General features: G+C 51.8%; 1 protein-coding gene across 1 annotated transcript in view; it reads right to left on the bottom strand.

Moving 5' to 3' along the window:
* The window catches only part of EVL (Enah/Vasp-like), a 173,005-nt gene that overhangs the window by 17,518 nt on the left and 134,065 nt on the right, over positions 1 to 21,422 (bottom strand). Inside the window, exons 4-6 of the mRNA XM_063090240.1 lie at positions 4,965 to 5,028; positions 2,029 to 2,105; positions 56 to 285 (exon numbers count right to left, since the gene is read on the bottom strand). Coding sequence (XP_062946310.1) covers positions 56 to 285; positions 2,029 to 2,105; positions 4,965 to 5,028 — 371 coding nt within the window. The remainder of the gene's footprint in view (positions 1 to 55; positions 286 to 2,028; positions 2,106 to 4,964; positions 5,029 to 21,422) is intronic.

Below are 21,422 nucleotides of genomic sequence, written 5' to 3'. Positions count from 1 at the left end.
CTTAGTGTCTTGCAAGTGAGAGAAGGAGCACCCAGCCCCATGCTTGGACTCTTACCCGCTGTGCTCTTCTTAGCTTGGCTCCCGCCAGGGCAGCAGCCAGTCCTGACATGGAGCTCTCGTCGTGGCTGGCCCCCTGGGCTCCTCCAGCTGGCAGTGGGGGTGGGGGAGGGGGGGTGGCCCCCATGGGTGGGGGTGGTACAGGGGGTGGGGGTGGGGGTGGAGGCCCACTACATGAGAGGGGGGCGCTGGCTGCAGATGAGGGATGCCCTGGTGGGAGGACGGGCCCTGCAATGCAACAGTGCAGCTCAGTCGGTGTCTGGCCCCAGCCAGCGCCTAAGCCAGCTGTTCCCATCTCAGGCCCTGGGAGGAAGGACAGAGAGCAGCCTGCTCCTCAGAGTGACAAGGAACAGCTCATGGTTTGCCTCCTCCAGGGAGCCCCTGCAGGATGAACTTGGCCCTGTTACAATTACTCCCTCTCTGGTCTCCTCAGCATTCCAGGGCCTGGCTGGACCCCACAGTGTCACATACTTGCTTAATGTTCCTTGAGCTCAGCTAACTTCATCTTGCTCCAATCATGTTTTTCCAGTGGGAGAGAAGCTCTTAGGTTGCACAAATTATACCTTTTTTCTTCTTTGTTCTTTCTGGGTACCTAGTACCTCCTAGGCGTTAGCAGAAGTTGGTCCCTGAGATGCAAGTGTGACTGATCCTTGGCTTTTAGGGGCTGAGTCAGGCAACTGTGGGTCCCAGGGCTGACTGGGGGCATAGGTCAGGGAGCAGTGCTGAGTGCTGGGCTCCACTATCCACCCGCCCAACCACCCTCCCCCTGATGGTGCCTGGGCTCTGTTATGTGGTGGGCACTGTGCTCGGCAGTGGGGAAAAGCAGCCACAGGCTCTCTGCTTGTGGTGCTCAGAACCTGGTGGGGACACAATTAACTAATCACACAGGTGAATACACAATTAGAACTGTGGCAAGGTGACAAGGGCTACCAAGAGCAGGCACATGGTGTTACGCTGGCTCACGAAGAAGGGCTCCAACCTTGCCAGAAGTTCCTGGAAGGCTTCCGTGCAGAAGTGACAACAGAGCTGGGACGTGACAGGAGAGCATGGGTTACATTAGATGAAGGGGGAGCAAGTGTGAGGAGGAAGGAAGAGGATGGGCTGAGGCTGGCCAGCGTGGCCAGTGCAAGAGGGAGGTAGTGCCAGGCTGCTCTGGGGTGGTGGGGCAGGGCCGGCATGACGACGGGTCAGAGCTGGGTGAGAAAGGGGGAGTGGATGGCGGAGCAGGGCCTGCGAGGAGGTGATGGCATCGTCAGCGTCCTCCAGCAGGTGCTCCTCTGACTAGTGAGGCTTGGGTTCTCACCAGGAAAATGGGCTAATATTCACCTGCTTACTTCATAGGGCGTTTGAGATAATTAAACAAGACAAAGGATATGAAAGCACTTGGTAAATCTTAAAGTCCTGAACCTATCGATGAACATTACAATTTTCTAGAAAACCCTTCTCCTCCTCCTTTAACACGCGAAGTCCCATTCAACACTCAAGATTGAAGCTTAGCAACACCTCTTCTGGGAAGGCTTCTCTGACCCCACAGTGCATCGGGGCCTCCTGTGTGTGCCTTTGGCACCCTGTACTTAATGTGGCCATAGCGAGTATTGGTTCATTTGTCTCCCTGACTGGACAATGGGCTCCCTGGGGGCAGGGGCTTTGTCTACCTTGTCCACGGCTGTGTCCTTAGCCATTAGCATGGTGCCTGAGACATGGCAGGTACTCACTGAATGTCCATTCCGAGAACGAGGGAGGGGATGGCAGGAAGTTGGTGGGCAGGGCCAGACCATGCTGAGCCAATACCCCAGCCCTGTGTTCTGCTCCCTTGTTCCCTGCGCCAACTGCAGTGACTGTCCCTCTGAGACCTAGGCAATCAGCAGCTCTTCACAGAGGGCCCATGTTCCCCTGGGCCTCAATCTGGGTGATGGGGCTGCCCTGCGGGCACTGGTATGGGAGGCAGGCCCAGAGGAGAAGGGCTCTCACCTGTGGCCGAGGTTCTTCTCTCTAGAGACTCCTGGCGCTGCTGCTGCTGCTGCTGCTGCTGCTGTTCCATCACTTGTCTGAAAAGCAAGCACAGCAGGCGGTCTGACTGTCCACGAGCCCAGGCTTCAGAGGCAGGTTTCGCTGGCACTCCCCAGCACCACTGCACCCGGCTGCCTCCACTTAATAGGAGGGGGAAGTGACCGGTTCAAGTTCCTGAACGGGGCAGTGCTGGCGGTCTCCTGAGTCTCAGGCTCAGGGAACAGGGAGCCCCTCACAGAGGGCCAGTTTGATTTCCCTCGCCAGAGTGAACAAGCTCTTCCCTAGGCTGGACAGGCTCCCCTGGCCTTTGGGGGCTTGTACCTCAGGAACACCTGTTCTCAGTGCACCTTTTTCAGCTCCCTGGGGCAATTCTTGGGCATGGGGGGTTATCAGGAGAAATGGACCCGAAGGCATGCCTCATTCTCTTCACCACAGGCCTCTAGTGGAGGGTCACTTGGTATGCTGTGGTGGGACGCTATGCACACCTCCTAACATCCTAGTTCCTTATGGCAGAGTGGTCTCGGGGTGCTCTCAAATGCTGGTTGAGTGAGGACAATGACCTACAAATGCATACACATAATCTGGAGACTGAGATGTCAGAGTGGGCGGGGACTTAAGGAATCATCTAGACCAGGGATAGCAATAAGGTTTTAACTGGTGTGCAGCAAACTCCAAACTCCTGCTATTGAAGCACAGGGTTAAGGAACATTCTGAGACCAACTCTGGGCTCAGTGAGAGAGAGTGCCGGAAGAACACTGCATCTGTGCCATGGCAGGGAAGGGTGGCCAGGAAAGCGTGGGGTTTGTAGGACCTGCAGCCTTAAAACGCAGCAAGTTCGTGGGTCTCTGGTACCTGGCAATGTGTCTGGCATGCAGTAGGTGCTCAACAGATGCTTTGTGAAGGATAGATATGTGAATCTCATCCAGTTGCTTTCATCTTAGAGACGGGTAAAATGGGACCCAAAGTTTACTGCAAAGACCGTGCAGAGGCAGGAGCCTTCTGGTTCCCGTTCTGGGATTCATGGCTTTGTGACCATTAGTAAGTTATTTCCCTTTCCTGGTCCTCAGATTCTTCTCTGTAAAGTGAGCATAACACCACCCGCTTCAGGGGTTCTTGTGAGGAGTATGCCTGCTGCCTAAAAATAACGAAAAAGTCCCCTTTGGCATTAATGTTGTTTGAAAAGCTCCCAGTAGCACCTGCAGTAGCTTCTCCATCCAAACTGTCCAAACATCACCTGAAACTCCAACCTCCCCAGCAGGATCCATATACTTAGAAAACCCTGGTAAAATGAGGATGTTGGGAAAATATTTAAATCAGGTCTGAATTTATGGCTTTGTTTGTGTGAGAACAGAAAGGTTCCTGTGCTCAGAGTCACTACCTCACCGTGTTGTCCTGAGTAATTCATCTCTCTCCTGGGCTTCCTCCCTTTGCAAAATGATGGGCAGTGGGACCAGTGAGGGTCCCTGCCTCAGGTTTGACTGCTGCAATTTGTAGTCGGACTCAGGAATTGCTCTGGTCCGAGGACACGCCTCTGTAGCCAGGGCTCTCACACATGTTTGACCTGGGCCTTGGGTTAGGATAATGCAGCACTGTGAGTGTTCAATCTGTTCTGAAGGATCTATTTAGCAGCCATCGGCCTCTGTACGTTTATGCCTCATGTCTGGTGGGGCTCACTCCTTGATGCCCTGCGACTGGCAGAGGGCTGCAGCTGGAGTCAGACATGACTGCCAGTCCTGGTTCTGTCTCTGACTCCCTGGATGCTTGGGAGAGCCATTTCCATTCTCTGAGCTTCATCTGGCTCATGTGGGAAACAGTAATAACAACCCCTAAGAGTAGTGTAAGGATTAAAACGAGAAAAAGACAAGCCTGCGGAATCAGCACACACATGTGATTTCACAAAAATTCATCTCTCATGTCTATGCACTCCGGCAAGCATATTCCCAACCCCATGTGCTTGAGATAGGCAGGGAGAGGTTAACACCATTTTCAAATGGAGAAACATGGATAGGCAGTAACTTGCCCAGTGTCGTAAAGTACAATGTCACTCAGAGCCTAAGGCTTTCATTTCTCAGGACGCCAGAGAAGAGAAAGTCTTGGGAGAAGTCTCATGGCCAGTTAGTGAGGGCGTGGGGAGGCAAAAGTCAGATTTCCTGACTCCTAGTCCAGGGCTCTACTTGAGTCTAGCCACAGACACCTGGAGCTTTACTTCCTATCCAACAAAACTGGGTAGGGATGGCCTGAGCCAGGCCTGACCTCCCTTGACACAGCTCCCACAGACCTCAAATTCGAAGCCTTGTCAGAAGAGCCAGAGACCCGTCATAGAGATGGCAGATGTGGATTCAAGCCCTGGACCTGCCATTTCCTGGCAGTGTGACTACAGGGAGGCCACTCTACGGTGAGCCACCACGACCTCTTCTGTAATTTCAGGACAACAGCACTGACCCATCTTCCTAGTGCTAACACTTTAGAGGCTCTGCTGTGGGGAATCATTCCTATCCTATGGCCCCTGAACCACATCCCATGGGAGCTACCTCCTCCGCAGCTTAATCCCTCCACGTCATAACTACCTCCTAACCCTCTTGGGCAGATTCAATTAAATGGCGAATGAACAGCACTCAGGACACTGCCAGGCTTATCCTGAGAGCTGCATAACTGGAGGTCAGTGGTGCTCTCTGTAAAACGTCATGGACTCTCAGTTGCTCCTGGTCTTCAGGTCTGGGAAAGCTGCCAGGTACTAGTTCCCTCTTCCTGTCTGGTCTGGCTTGTCCCCCTGCCCCCAGTGTGTGCCTGCGAAAGTCCACCCGAGGTACAGATGTGTCCTCGCTTGCTGAAGGGTGTCCCTGGCCACCAGGCACTACCGGGGAGCTGCTGGCTGGCCCCTACTGGGTGCGGGTTACCTTCTCTGGATGTCCATTTCATCAGGAGAGGGACCATTCTGCACTGGACGCTGGGTAGAGGGGCCTGTGGGGCAGAGAGGCATAAAAGCAGAGTGGTTAGTAGAGAGAGAAAGGCCCCAGCAAACAAACCCATAACTACCGATCTCTGCCCCTCCTGCCACAGACAAGATATCCTTGACCTACTCCTAAAAACTGGTTCTCACATCTGTGCAGCGCCCCACCCTATCACGGTCTCCTCACCACCCTTTCTCTCCCCCTTTCCCTTGGCTCTTCCTCCTGAGCCAATAAATGGGATCCAAATTTTCACAGGGTTAAAAAACGTCCCTTTTGGCTTCTGACCCCCTTTCCTTCCTTCTCCAACTACACTTGCTATTTCTGCTTCCTCACTTGCTACTGTCTCCTCAATGTTGACTCTGGCCTCTCTGCAGCCCGCCAAGAAGCTATTCTAACTAAAATCACCAGTGGACTTGGAATTTCCCAACCTAATGGATCCATTTCATTCCACTTTTTGAGCAAAAGAGTGACACTTTCAGCCAGTGTTTAAGGGCCAGAGTTTAAAACCCAGCAGGTCTGTCTGAGCCAAAGCCTGTGCCCTCCCCAGGGGCAGCACCCTGCTGCCTGCATTAGGAGTCTGCAGCTGTGGGCTGGGAAGGAACAAGGTCCTGTCATCACTCCCCTCTGTTCTGGACTGACTGGAGCCTTCAGACCACACCCTGCCCTATACCCTGAAGGCAGGACACCAGAGCAGGTCTGTTGCACAAACCCCCACCATCCCGTCCTGCTTTGTGCAGATAAGGCTGGTGCTGGGAGCCTGCGTCAGGGCTCCTTGTTGCTGTGCCACATTTAAATCAAAAGCCAGGCTTCTGTCCCAACCTGAGAAAGAACTGATTGTTCCTGTTCTTTGCCTGCTCAGGTGTCACTTGGGAAATGCAGAGAGTCACAATGAGTTGGGGAGGGACTCTGGGCAAGCTGGCCTCACACCTCTCTGACTAGATGGGCAGGGCTTTGTTTCTACCCCAGGACGAGGTGACAGCAGCATGCAGGCTACAATACCAATGATGTGGGGACTCTCTATTCCCTCCTACCTCGCAGAGGCCTGGGGTCTTAGGGGTCCTTCCCTCCTTGTTCTCAGGAAACAAAAGCAATTAATACATGAACTCCACTTTAGAGCAGTTAAGGCACTTTTCTTAATGTAAGATAGCTCCCATGAGGACTTGTAACAGCTCAGGAAACCAGGCCTGAAAGGTTATGTGACTTGCTCAAGGTCTTACATACAGCAAGTTGCAAATTGCCTGAGAAATGCTACTTCTTCAAATCCAATCATGCTGTGGTGTCACATTAAGACAGGCTTGAAAAATGAAGGCGGCAGACTCACATGCTGCCAGAAGAGCTGCAGCTGCCCTCCATGGTGCCCTTGGTGCCGCTACCCCCGCCCACTCATTCTGGCTGAGGCAGGGGCACTTTAGCTCCACATTCTGAGACCCACGCCTGGGCTGCTCTGCTGCTATATGACCTGGTCTCAGCCGCTGACCCCACTCCTGAATCTAGATGCTGTCCTTCTTCAGGGGGCTGAGTCCCTGTCCCAGTGACCTTGTCTACCACCAGTCTGAGGACTGGTTCCTGCCTTGTGGCAGAGGCCCTGCAATGCTGGACTCCACTAGCTGCTGCAAGGTCCTCCTGCGTCTGCCAGGCTGGCGTTGCCTAGGTCACTGTAACTGTTGCCTGCCCTTTGTCAGGACCCCAGATGATAGCTAGCTGTCCACACAGTGGTCTGTTGTGGTTATAAGCTTTGGATTCCTTATTCTGCCTCATTCCTCCCAATACCCTCAGCCAGCTTGTTCCTCCAGAGGGTGAGGGGAGTGCAGTGGGAGCCCCTGCCTCTCCCAGGGGGCTCCAGTCTCTGTCCTTAAGACAAACTTAAAAATTAGCTGGAGTTTTAGACACCACAGAGCAGGAAAAGATAACAGTTGATTGCAAAAGGCCTTCTATTTTTCTTAACTAAGAAAATGTTAGACTGTTTTGAGCTACCAGAGTCCTTAACATTACAAAGTACAGTCGCCTTGTTTTAGGGAGGGAGCTAAGGCCAGTAAGAGGAAGGGCTTTGTCCAGTGTCACCCAGGGTATCTGTGGCAGAGGTGAGATTCCCACTGTCTCCTCACTCCTGGCCTGTCCCCTTCTCCCCCAGGCACAGCTGGCCCCACAGCAAAGTCAGGGAAGAAGGACAGGGAGGAGGATCATTCCTCCAGACTGTTGACGACCCCTTGGGAAATCCAGGCAACAGCCCATGTGTAAGTGCTTCTTCAGTGGTAGGTGCTTCTTCTCATGGTGGGAGCATCTGCATAAAGAAAAGCTCTCCAGGTCGCTAGTAATGATTCTTATCTGTCCTGGGGTTGAGGTAACACACACGGCTTCCCTGTGTCATCAGAAGCCCAAGTGGAGGACCCACAGTGTCTCTTGTGCTCCAGATGAGCCCCTCAGAGTCATCTCCCACCTCCTGAGCTGAGCTTGGATCCTGGAGCATCCAGGACAAGGGGTAAGGCAGGGCTCCTCCTTCTTCCCTTCCCACGTGACATTAGTTACTGAGTCTTATTGATGCTGTGTCTGACACCCCACAGACCCACCCCACCGTTCTGTCCCCATCTGACTGCCTCAGCATCTCCCTCCCTGAACCATGCCTCAGTCTACCAATGGGACTCTCACCAACACTCCCTCCACTTTCTCTCTCTACTTGTCTTCTACATTTACACTGCAGCCTAAGTGGTCTCTGGAAAACACAGACCTGACCAGTATAGGTCCAAGTTCAATCCAGTAAGATTCAAGGCTCTTCCAGTTTGGAGCCAGGTCCCAACCCAACCCCCCACCCCCCGCCTGCTTCTCCTAAACATACCCTCCGAGTAGACCTCCTGCATCCACACACCGAGCCTGACCCCATAGTGCAGTAGACCTCCCGCATCCAGCCACTGAGTCCAACCCCACCATGCCATGCAGCAGATCTCCAACATCCGCCCACTGAGCCCGACCCCCACTGGAGTAGACCCTCTGCATCTGCCCACTGAGCCCAACCCCACTGTGGTAGAGCTCCCACATCTGTCCCCATGGGCCCAACCTCCTGTATCTGCCAACCTAGCCCGATCCCACAGTGTAGCAGACCTCCCATATCTGCCCACCGAGCCCGACCTCACACAGTGCTTCCCACCTCTGTATTATTGTGGGCTACTCCATCCACCTGGGACAGCTCCTTCTCCTGCCATCTTCACCTGCCAAGGCTTCCAGGCCCAACTCAAGAGTCACCTCTACCATAAAGCCTTCCCCAAGTCATACTCCTTCTCACTAACCAATACCCATGTGCCTCTCTCACAAAACCCAACTTTCTAAGATCACAGCAATCTGAGAGCTGTCTTCTCTTCTGGTATAGACCCCCAGCTTCTCACTCAGCACTCCACGTGCAAGGCCTGGCTCATATCAGATACTTGGTACATTTCACTGAATTGGCTTAGGAAGGTTAGAGTAAACTCATGATCACCAAACCTGGAGCATAGGTAAAGCAGTTGGGCAGAACTGGCTCAGATGAAAATGGAGACACCTAAGAGGTGAGCCACAGAAATATAAGGCCTAAAAGGTGCTATGTCTGAATGTTTGTCTCCTCCAAAGCTCATGCTGAAATTTAATTGCCATTGTAATAGTATCAAGAGGTGGAACCTTTAAAAAGTGATTAGGCCAAAAGGACTCATGGGTGGGACTAGTGCTGTCATTAAGAGGGCTAGCTTGCCTCCTCTTGCCCTCCCGCCTTCCACCACAGGATGACGCAGCAAGAAGGCCTCTGACAGATGTTGGCCCCTCAATCTTGGACTTTGCGGCCTCCAGAACTGTGAGCCAATAAATTTATGTTCATTATAAATTATCCAGTCTTAGGTATTCTGTAACAGTAGCACACAATGGAATAAGACAGAAGGGATCTTCCAAATTCCTCCTGCTGGTTAAGAGAGAAGAGAAGGCTTATCAAGGGAGAGTTGCCAAGCAGGAGGAATTTGGTGAGGAGGGGTGAGGGGGCTGGCCAGAGGGGACAGGAGTTGAAGGACTCAGAACAGAGTCTGTATGACTGGAGGAAAGTTTGGAGCCAGGAACGCTAGTCTCTCATGGTGGCACTGGGAAGAGGCAGGCTCCTACCTGGCAGCATCTCTACCTGGGACTAACTGAAGGCCTTAGGCAGGTCACCCCCCTCCATCACTCCTCTGCAAGCAGGGACAGTAATGGTCGCCACGTGCCCTTCACAGGTGGGCCTGAGGAGGAGATGAACTTATACTTGGTACTTGTACTGTATCTTTTCAAAAGGCTTTTCTAGTGTCTGTCTTTGACATGAGGACTTGACAAACGATTCCAAGACAAGGCACTATCATTTTCAAGAAAGCCGCCCTGTGTAACAGAAAGGGGTAGGGAGGGCAGACGAGGGAGAAGAACCTAGGTGCACATTATTGGGCTTTAAGGAGAATGAACCATCTACAAGGGCGTGGAGAGGACACCCCTCAACTCCCTTCACAGCCTGGCTGAGGCGTGGAGATACGGGCAAGTCATTGGATGGACCCAGGTCATGTGTGGCCCAGGTATACAGAGAGTACCTCCTCATGGGACTGTTAGTGCTAAGCCCCTATGCTCACCAGGACACATTGCACATGCCTGTATGTGGGAGGAAAGATAGGAGAAAGAGCACAGGCAAGCACACCAGTCTGACTTTTCATCTCCAGGGAAAAAGTGTTCCATCACCTCCATATTCCCAGCACTTAACAGTTCTTGGCATGCAGTCACCATGCAATACACATTTGTTGAATAAATGAACGATTGGCCCCAGATTAACTGTCTGAAGATCTCCAGTCAATGGTTGAGACTAGAGCGGGTGACACATTCTTAGAGAAAACAATAGAAGTCTAAGGCTTGAAAGCTCTCAGAGCTGGAAATAGTCAGTGGCTCATCTGACCGTGCCTATGATGCCTCGAGATGTCAGAGCAGGTGAGATACTGTGTGTTGTCAATGCTGGTGGCACTTGGAAGATAGAGTGGGATGAGGTAAGGGAAGAGAGAACTCACATTTCTTGGGTGTCTGCTATGCCATGTACTAGGTCCTGTGCCAGCGACTCTAGAAATGACCCCTCACTGAGCCCTCATCCTGGGAGCCCTGCTGTGATCTCTGTCTTACCCATAAGAAAGCTGGAGAGTTCAGGAACTGAGGTAACATATTCATGGACCCTGAGCAGATCAACAGTGAAACCAGGTTTAAACCCAGCAGTAGAGGACTCTAAATGTGATGCCCTCCACTGAGTTGCCATGACTGCAGTGGGACAGAACAAATGAGAGGAAGAGAGGGAAAGGAGAAGAGAGACAGGGAGAAAGGCACGTCCGAGGGGAGGAGCCGCCACTCGGGGCATCCTGCCGTGTCCTCTCTTGGACTGCAGCCTCTCAGCATCCACGGACCTCACTGCCTCGTGCCCCTGTCCACATGGTACCTGTGAGAGGTGTCCCAGGAGAAAGATCTGGCTCCCAGGCTCCCAGGACTGTACAGAGCCTTAACGGCCACCGTATCTGATTTCATATGCTGAACTGACATGTATGCTGGGCCCTAACGGGGGTGAGGCGGTTCTCAGTGGCAGAGTCTTCCTCCTAATGGGCTGAAACCTGTCTTGCCAGGACTGCCCCCAGTGGTCTGCTGGGACCAGAGAGATGGCCTCTCAGTGCTGGCCTGGTGGCCTTGGACAGTGGGGAGCCGTGCTCTGCTCCCCTCCAATCCTCCCACTGCTCCGCCTGTCTTCCAGTCCATTCCCATCCCTGCCCGTGCTCGACTGGACTGTCCCAGTTATACACTCCCCTTTAGAGTGAACTCTGCTGGAGTTCTGCCACTAAGTAGTTAAGTGCTGCGGGAGTCCCTCCCCTCTCTCTGGGCCTCAGTTTCCCGTAAAGTGAGAAGAATGGAACGAAGGATCATCTAGCTCCATATCTTCACAATTCAAAAGGATGAAGAAGGAAATATACTGAAATCTTAACAGTGGCTATTTTGGGATTGTGAGATTATTTTTCTCCTTTTGAACTTCCAAATTATGCATAAGTAGCAACTTTTAGAATAAATAAGCAAACAGCTAGGGGTCCCTCTGGAGGCAGCCCCTCTGAGACCCCACCCCGCAGGCCATGTCAGGTTGGGGCGGGCCGGGGTTGGGGTGGCCGTCTGCGGTGCTGCACTCGCATTTCTATAGCCCGAGGGGGCAAAAAGGTGAGGTGCTGCTGGCACCCCTGAGAAAGGTCTGCCTCCTGCCACCCATGAACGTTCATGAGGCTCTGGGATAGGAGGGATGGGCTGTTTCCAGTTTGTCTCTACAGGAAAGGGATCCCCGAGCCTCTTCAAAAGATGGAATCTGAGATCCCAGGAGCGCCTGAGACAAAGGAGCCAGCACCTGTTCAGTGATGCTTGATGGAATTTCTGCCCAGCAAACAACAGCCATCTGGTCTGAGCTGGGCCGAGTTCCAAGCCCTTCTAAGTCCCCCTGCCTCCTCCATCTCTGGCTGGCTCCTTTCCTCTCTCCAGAGGGTCCCTCTATTTTGAAGTGAGGTTGGGGGTAGCCTTCCCAGCGTGACCCCTACACACCTTCTCCTCTCATTTCAGGCCCTACTTTCCTCATGGGTGCCATCCTGCTGCCAAGCAGGTGAGTGTCCATGTGGGAATGGAGTGAGTCTGTGACTTGGGTCTAAGCCCCGGGCTGGCCACTATCTTTACAGTCACCTGGCCAAAGCCGCACAGGAATTGGTGGCAGAGCTGGGACCAGTGCCAAAGACAAATGTCTCCCAGCCCAGGGCTCTATCCGCCACAGCACACTGGTGCTCAGCCTTGGTTAAACAAACAATTCTACCTCCCTGTTTAGAAGACAAAGGTAGCTAATGTTTAACCCTATCTCCCGAGCTCAGTTCAGCAATACACAAATACCTGACAGCCTTCTTCCATCCTTTTCCCCCCTATTTATTCTGGCAAACCTCCCTTGATATTTTAACACAGGAACGCTGTGTGAATGTTCTAGTATCTTTTCTGCCCAATCCCTACTACATGACTGTAGGTTCACAGCAGGCTGCATGTTTTACTCAGGTCACCAGAGCCAACTGATTTGTCACCCACTGAAATCCTTCAACAGACCCTCATACCTGAGCCCTAGCCCTGGGCTTAGCAGCTACAGCTCAGCTCTATGATGACCAATGGTAAAGCTGTGTCTAAGAGCTCAGGGTCTACAAAACTCGCTGAGCTGGAAGGCCATCACTTGCAAATGTGAAGACGATGCTTCAGAGACAGGTGTCTGCCAAGGGCCACACGGTGAGAAGCACCAGCCCTTGCAATTAAGCATCAAAAATAATACGCCAAAGAGGAAGGGCCTTTTTCTAATCCTGATAAATGACAGCAGGAGGCCTGTGAGCTGCACCCCTTCCCCATCTTGTGTAGAGAGGTCCAGATGCCCCGGGAAAGAGCCAGGTCACACCACTCCTGGGGCAAATTAGGGCTACAGCCCAGTCTCCAGCTTCCAGGCTAGGATATCCTAACCCGCCTGCTTGGTCCCAGTCAGGCTGTGCTCCTCAGGCAAGTTGTTTTCACAGTAAATTATTTTTTCTCCCTTTCCTAAGAAGCTCACTTCAGGATACAAAACTAACCTTAAATGAACCTCAAAAAGAATAAATTGCAATAAAAATCTATCATAAAAACCTTTATGGTTTACAAGGCATCTTTGCATCATTTTTTGTGGTTAATCTGCCTAATAGCCCAATCTTATAGATGGGGAAACTGAGGCTCAAAAAGGGTAGGGGAACTGCCCAAGGTCACGGGAGCCTCTAGTACACGGTGCGGCTGGAATAGGGGCCCAGTTCTCCCAGTGCCCAGCCCTGCTTCTGCTTCTGCCCCACCACCTCTGCAAGGCTCCCACTGTAACCCTCTAATCGGTCAGTGACAGAAACTTGTCCCAAGACCCAGTGCTCCTGTCCCCCACCCCTGTCCCAGGAGCAGGTGGGAGTGAAAGGAGAGGAGAGGCCCGTGGGGAGCAGGAAGGAGGAGGAGCTCCCGTCACCTACAGTTCACTCTGCAAAGCACGGTGCAGTCGCAGTGGCAGAAGCAGAAGCAGTGGAAGGTCCACTCCCTGCTGATCATTATGGGCAGGGCTGCTGGGCAGTCCGGGAGGCGCTGCTCGCATCCTGGCCACTTACCTCTTCATCCTCAGCCGCCTGGCTTGCGCACTGGGTAACTGATATGCTTCTAGCCGTCAAATGGGCTTCACCACTTCAATCTTTAATGAAGCTTCCCAGCTAACCTATCAGAACCCTCCTGTCTACCTGATTCCAGCAAGCTCCAGAGGCCCAGGAGGACCATGCAGACCCCTTGTGGGTCAGTGACACCAGGTGCCTGCTGGAAGAGACCTCCCACTGTGGCTCTCCTCTCACTCCTGTGGGTGATGGGATGGGACAGGGATGGTGTGGAGTCTGAAGGGAACAGGTGACCAGACAAATGAAGAACGCCCCGGGCCCTGCTCAGCTTTGCCCCTGTTCTTCCCAGGGGCTCTCTGGAGGGCCTTCTTGCCTTCTCTTTCCTTGCCATCACATTTGCTTGCTTCTTAACCTGTTCCTACTGCTCCTATTTTCTTTCCTACGCCAACTAGCTCTAAGGCTACAGGAGATCAATCCTCCAACCTGCGGGCAAGCATTCTTCTCTTCCACTGCCCCGGGACCGCACCCGCCACCAACTGGGCAGCCTGCTCTACACAGCCACACTGCGGGTCTCCTTGCCATCTCACTTGTGGATACAGTGACTGTGCCTTCTGCCTGGAAGGCTCACCTACATGCCCCTGACTGGCACACTCCTGCTATCCATAAAGCCCAGGTGAGCAAGTCCCTGTCCTGCGATGCTCTCCCCCACCCCCAGGCAGCGGCACTAGTTGCTTCCCCCTCGTCTCTCCTGCTTCTCCATGGCAGGCTCTGCACGTGGCCTAAGTACAGCACCGGCTGCCAATATTGTGAGCTTCTGCCCACTCTACTGACCTGTGAGCTCTGCGAGAGGTAATGCCGCCTCTCACCTTTTTCTGTACTCTCACGTCCGGTGGAGGGCCTGGCACAAAAAAGTGTGCAGAGGACGCCTGTGCAAAATGCCAAACATGGCATCACCCCAAACTCTCCATATGGGAGACCCAAGTTAGCACCTCCTCATGGAAGGAAGGCCCATTTTCCCACTCCGATTTCAGTTTTCCCCACTTTCGGCCCTCTGTTTGTCTCTACAAAACGCTCTCTAATAGTCTCTCAGGTGCATCCTCTCCGGCCTGCCTAGATCTAATAAGCCTCATGCTCTCTCAATTGCGGGGCTTTCCAACAGCCCCCAACTGGTCTCTACCACAGGCTTGACCCCTTGAGCCTGTGCTTACAGATTAAACATCAGAAAGGAGAGCTCTTCCACACCATCCCTTGGCCAGGGAACTACTGTGGTTTCCCACTGGTTTACATGGGGAATCCTCACTTTGGATTTGAGGTCTCTTAAACTCTACCTTGCCCAGCCTGGTCCGCTGACCATCTCCCTCCAGTCCTCTCTTTTTCTATACTGACCCTACTTGGATCAGGCAGACACACCAAGCTCCTCCCTTCCCCAGGGGCCTGGCGCCCTAGAGTCTTGCCTCGGGGATACTCACTGCTCCCTATGTACTTCCCTGGAGTAGAATGCAAATATGCAAAAAACGCATGGAGTTTGAAAGTACAACACTGGCCTTCAAAGAAATCCTCACCCCCAGGCTGTCGCCTCTGAGGGCATCTGAGGCCTGGCACCTCATTCCCTCCTGTACTTCTTTCCTGACCTGGTGCTCACACTGTCCTGCCATCCAAGTCCTACCCCTCATGATTGACAGATTGAGTCTGGTGGGCCTTGTGACCATGGGTTAGCTATGCACTTTCTCTCTTTGGGACTTAATTTTCCCACCATAGGGGCTAGAGAGGAAGCATGATGAGGACGAAGAGGAGGAGGAGGAGGATGCCGTTAGTATCACCCACCATATACTGAGTGCTCACCACCTGCCAGGCACTGCTCTGAGCACACAGACTTAAAGCCACTTAGAACTAAATTTGAGTCCTGGCTCTTCATTTACTCTTTGACCTACCTTGTAGTTCCAGGCAAAAGTCTAAGCTCCAGAACATTATATTGAAAGCCTGTCCTTCTACTCCTGGACCTGCCTAGTCCTCACACCTCCCCTCTATTCTCCCACAAGCAGCCCACTCTACTCTAGGATGGGTAGTGCTCCTGTGAATGGCGCCAGACTCAAACATGTTGCTGTGCTCTTGCAGATTCTGCTGCCTCTCTCTGGACTGCTCTTACCTCTAACTGGCAAACTTCTACCCATCCTTTCAGACCTAGATCAGGCATGCCAACCCCCAGGCTCTCCCATAAGCCCTCTCCCTTGCCTCGGCCTGCATCCTAGGCCTCCTCTCTAGGCTCCCATAGGCCTTGCACTTCCCTCCATCATAGTACATGACACACTGTATTGACAAGTCTCTATTCTCCACCTGGCTGTGAGCTCTGGGAATGCAGGGACCATGTCTTATCCATCTTTATGTGCTGGTGTATGGCCCAGAATAGATGCTCAGTAATTCACAGATGCTCGTTCATTCATTCACTAAACAATGATCACTGTGCCAGGCACTGAGGATACAGCCGTGGATACAACTGCTCCCCTAGAACTTACAATCTAGAGAGGAGAGATGGGCAACAGATAAAGATATAACATGTAAGAAGAAAAATACAGCACAGTAAGAAAATTAAAGTGGCACATGTGTGGGTCCTACTAAGACAGACTAACTCTCTGATTAGGTGACATTTGAGCAGAGGCCTGAATGAAGTGAGGGAAGAAGCTGTGAGATTATCTGGAGGGAAGAACATTCTAGGCAGAAGAGACACTAGTGTAAAGGCCCTGAGCCAGAAGCATGCTTGGCATGTCTAGGGAATGGCAAGGAGGACAATGCAACTAGAACGAAGTGGGCGAGACAGACAGCAGGGAGGAAGCGAACTCAGAACAACAGCCAGGCCAGAACATGTGGGGCCACGCAGGCCTTGGAAGGAGCTTGACTTTATTCTGGAAATCCTCGAGAGTTCTGAGCAAGGACTGACCCGACTTGATTTAGAGTTGAAAGATCAAGCTGCTTGCTGTGTGGAGAAGAGACTACATAGCAGGCTAAGCGTAGGAGCCAGCAAATCAAGTTGGTAGCTATTGAAAAAAGCCACTCATTTGTTCAATGAATAAATGGATGAATGAAGGCAGGCAACAGACAAGCAGGTGGGGGCAGGGTCTCAAATGCTCATACCCTGTCCACTCCAGACACTGAAAGTTGAATCCCAAGTTTGACATGTGGCTTTCTGAGTCCAGAGGGATGGTTATTTACTAACATACTGAGCTGGCTCTTATTCTATACGAGCTAAATTGGCAGAAGTTGTGAAATTATCATTCTTTAGGAAAGAGATTATATATGCCATGTAAGAAGAAAGAAAATGGATGTTAATGAATTCTTCATTTATTTTAGAAGGATGGTATTTGGCTATAAAGATGCGACAGGTTAAATGTCTATAACAATCAACCCCTGATCAAGTTAGGTTATGATTTAGAAAGCTTGGAGGCTAGCAGCTGAGCAAGGTCTCTTTTGAGAGGGAGTCTGGTCCAATGGGCAGACACCTGGACTTGGAATCAGAAGACCTGGGTTATAGGCCTGGCTTTGTCACTCACTAGTGTGGCCTTGGACAGGTACTTAACTGCTATGAGCCTTAATTTCTTCATCCTTAAAGTGGAGACAGCAATTCCTAATGTCTCCCTGATGACCTCAGGAGGATGTTGTGAAGATCCACTGAGCCGAGGTCCAGGCATAACAAATGGCATACAGGAAGTGGGGGCGGGGAGGGTGTTCCTTTTGCCAAGGAGCATATGACTTAGCTCCTGGGGGGTGTCACATCAGTAATGGAGTGACACTGGCCATTATGAAGGGGTGGGATCTTAGGACATGACTTGGGAGTGGGAGCTGCAGGAAGAACTTGCATTCTTATGGTGCTTTCTGGCTTACACATTACTTTCCATCTGTTTTATCATTTGAGCCTCACGACAACTTTGTAAGGTGGTTATAACATCCATTTTAAAGATGAGGAAATTAAGGCTCAGAATGGTGAAATAGCTTGCTCAAGGTTTCATAGCTGCTATGTGTGACAGGGTGTGGAGCAGGTACCTGAAGTTAGGATGTGTAGACCTGCCTTGAGTTTGTGCCAATTCTGCCAATCACCAGTGCTGACTGCAGGTGGCTCACCTTTAGCTGGCTGCTCACCGCACCCCACCTGGAGGTGTATTAGGCGGGCACTGACAGGCACCCTCCACAGTGGATCATCAAACATCTCAAGCCTGACTGCGCATGTGGTGCCCAGGCTGTACCTATGGAAAACTAAGAGCCCCAAGGGAATCTTGCCATTAGTGTACGGGAGATAATCCTGGGACTAGCGGAAGGAGGAGGACTTTTCTTCTCTGGGGTGTAACTGCAAACAAGCCAGCAACTCTTTAAAGGAAGACAATGTGGCAGCAGGATGCTGGTGGGATGTTCAGAAATTGGGGCCCCCATGAAGGATATATAGTACTGCCAATGTGCAGAGGGAGTGCCCAGGGAACAGGCAGAGACCCTCCTCAGACCTTGATTTGAATCTCAAACCACCCCGATCTGCTTGTGCCCCACCCTACTGATCATCAGATCCTCCCATCTACCCTCAATCCTGCAGCACCTGGTTCAAGCCCCGCTTCCCTTGGAAAGCATTCCCTGACCACGCCAGGCCAACCAGCCTGGCCTCCCTGTCTCCCAAAGCATGGGCTGTTGGCAGTACCACAGGAGTGGATATTGTTACCTTTGCAAGTACTTGTTCTAAAAAAAGAGTAACTTCAAATTGTTATAGTAATTCACAGACATCATCTCGTGTTATCCTCACAACAACCCTGTGAGGTAGGTATGAACTTTTACAGACATCATCTTGTGTTATCTCCACAGCAACCCTCTGAGGTAGGTATGATGAACCCATTTTACAGAGGGAGAAACTGAGTCTCAGAAAGTTTGGGTGACTTGCCCAAAGGCACACTCTCGGCACACCTGCTGCCGGAAGCCAGATCTGAGTCCGCATCCGAAGCTCCTTCTGTAGCATGCACACCTTACAGCACAGACAGCGGCTGGCCAGGGAAGGCGTGCTCCTCTAGTGGGTGGTGCTGAGCAGGCCAAGGTGACGGGTGCGATTTCTGTGTGAGACAATTCCATTGACCATGTCCCTCAATCACAGATAGCACCCCTCACCTTGAGCCCCATTTCACAGGCTGGCTAACGAGCCGTGCTGGTCCAGGAACCTTGTCTTGGTCTGCAGAGGAGGATGTGATGGCAGGAAGTGTTGTACTACGTGAGGCACATGATGACACAGGAGCAAACTGGCACGCTTGTTCACTCACCAAACACAGCTGACGCGTCAGTCTCCCTTCCAGGCATGGGAGAGATGGACATGAACAGCAAGGCGCCTGCCCTCGAAGAGCTCACAGTCTGGACAAGCAAACCAAGACTGCAGACAACTGGGTCAACAGCAGCGCAAAGGATGAACAGAAAGAAGGTCGTCAGGAGACAGATGGAGGAGCTGCGTGTGCAGCCCACAGCAGCAGGTGAGGACACAGCACCGTGGGGGTGGCCCCAAGTATGAAGTGAGGCAGGAGCTGACCCCAGGGGCTTGTCGACCAGACTCACACACTGGAAACCATACGTTGTGCCACATGGCATGCACATTAGCTGTTAGGACAGAGGCAAAAATAAAGCACCGTGGGAGTGCAGGGGAGGTTGTGAATGATCGTGTCATGGGTGGCTGGAAAAGGCTTCATCTGAGCAGCAACATTCTGAAAGGACGAGCAGGATTCTGAAGGTGTTAGGAGAAGTGAGAGGGGTAAAGAACAAAGGGCATTCCAGGCAGAGAGCAGCCTGAGGAAAGGTGTGACAACATGTCCCATGGAACTGTGGGTGAAAGGCCCTGCTTGATCCACCAGGCCACGAGACTTTGAGCATCAAATCCCTGTGAGAACAGAGGTGGGTCAGGGGAGAGATGAGCCTAGCTTTCAGGAAGTGGCCACCAGAGGGCAGTGGGGAGCAGGCAGGAGGCCTGCGGGGAGGGAGGCCTGGGGCACAGTCTGTGCTTTTCCCTTCAGGTAGGGGGTGCTGGGCCTGCTTTCTTGTTCATGCCCAGCCCAGAGGCATCCCAGGAGGTAGAATGTGCCCATGACCTCAGCAGCCAGGAGATGAAGACAGTCCAGTATTTTTCTTTAGGGCAAAAAGGTAGGTGATTTCCAAGGGAAAGAGGTTCATTCAGCTCCAACTACAAGAAAGTTTAACAACGTTCCACTCCTTCAACTAGGAAAGGAAACTGGGCCTAATTCTCCAGAAGGTCTGTCTGTCTAGAAGTCCCTTTTCTGACATTTCCTAGGAGTCCATGGTTGTGCTGATGCTGTAGCCAGTGGGCCACTGGGCATCTATTAAGGATATGTGAGATTGGAAAAATTGGGAAAACATTTTCATCCAGCACCAGGAGAGTCATATGTTGAAATAACCCAATGATGTCACTATAAGCAAACCAAGTAAGAAAACAATATACTACTATGCTTCAAGAGGTCAAAGAAAACAAGTACTTTATCCTGTGTTTTAATTCACTCAATGGATTTCCATTAAGCTACTATGTTTTTCTTCTTTTTCTTTTTATAGAGTCCCACTATACAAAATTGATAAAGTAGAACCGTTCTGGTTGCATCAGGGTGAGGGCCCTGACATACCTTCGTGGACCTCTGGAACTGTTCAAAACAAGCAGTTTGAAATTCACTTCATTCAACCCAAAAATTGTAAACAAACTTGCCTTTGACTATATGTGCTTCTGCTCCACCCCCTGCCCAAAACCGGGCCTGACATTTCAACGCTTACAGTAGCAGGTTAGTGCTGTGCCTGAGGCTTTAGAGGAAATACATACCCTCACATCGAGCTTGGTGCACCAAGTCCTTAACTCATCACTTGCAGGTACACTAGTGTCAAGGTTGTTCTGTCCTTCTTGTCTTCAGAACTCCTACCAGCAGCACTGCACTTTAGTGTACATGAGGCCATTAACCCCCAGGATCTCATCTCAGATAGGCATTACCACCTCCAGTTTACAGATGAGGAAACTGAGGCTCAGAGGAAAAGTCTTGACCAAGGTCAGATAACCTGTCTGCAACAGCAGAGCTGCTCCCAACGGCTACCCTGTGAATTCAACTTCATTCTAGACCTAGCAGGACAACTGCTCAACGCCCAGCACTGTGACAGAGGTCCAGGCACTGTGACTCACATACTCATGGGAGAATCCAGTGCTCCAAGAGGAGAAGTTCTAAGGTTCTGGGGAAAGAGGCTCCTCCTTCCAGTTCTGGATGCAATGGCCTGCCTACTAGAGGTGTTCATGGGCCCCAGCCCCGGTGGTCTGTGCAGAAGGCCTAGCACATGGAGGAGGGGATCTCTGGGCCTTCTCTTGCACTCTTCCCCCAGCACATTCAGGCTTAGATACAACACAAAGTTCAGCTCCCCTTGTCACTCTGGGTGACCTACTGGGATTGTCTATGACTCTGAGATGGGTTGGGGATTGCTGGATCTTCTAATTTAGAAAGGGTATCTAGGGGACTTAGTGGGAGCTGACCTTCTATTTTTGGTCCTGAGTTGATGGTAAGAAAAGCGAGGCTGTGGGAGGGCAAGCTGAAGGCTACTGTGGCTCCTGAAGGCAGGAACAATGGAGAAGCTTGCCAGCAAGGCAAGCCCTCCTGAGCACTGCCTTCCATGCACCTCTGCCCTCTTCCTAAAGCCCCACCTTGATCCTAGGCCCCAGTGAAAATGACCTTTTAGGAAGGAATGACTGTTTCAAATCTAGGTCGCCTGGGACAGTGGGAGAAACTGCAGGTGTAGCCACAGTTCTGCCCCCGACTTGTACTGTGACCTGCACAAGTCCCTCCCCTCACTGGATCTTAGTTTTGTCATCTGCAAAATGTAAACCCAGTTCATGACACCTAAGGCTCTTTCCCTAGTTCCCACTCATCGGGCTTCCCCTGAGCCTAGACTATCTGCCTTCTACACCAGCAGAAGCTTTGAGGAGGAAGATTTTCTTGAAAACTCACTCCCATCGGGTGACTGAGTCCCATCAGCTTGGGGCATCACCTTGCTTCAAGTGCCACCTGGGCCCTGCTCTCCTAGAATAATGGAAAACGATTATAAGATGATTGTGGCAAGTGTTAAGAGAACTTGAAGTGGTTTAATGGAAGAGTACAGGATCTGGGGACAAAAAGTGAAGCAGGGTCGGGGAGCAGCCCTGAAGGACGCCTACCAGGCACCAGGTGTCTTGCATAGGTACTACGTCACGTAACCC

This window comes from Cynocephalus volans, chromosome 3 (assembly GCF_027409185.1).
Source record: "Cynocephalus volans isolate mCynVol1 chromosome 3, mCynVol1.pri, whole genome shotgun sequence".
NCBI lineage: Eukaryota > Metazoa > Chordata > Mammalia > Dermoptera > Cynocephalidae > Cynocephalus > Cynocephalus volans.
The sequence above is the reverse complement of the archived record's forward strand: the minus strand, read 5'-3'. Positions and strand labels throughout refer to the sequence as shown.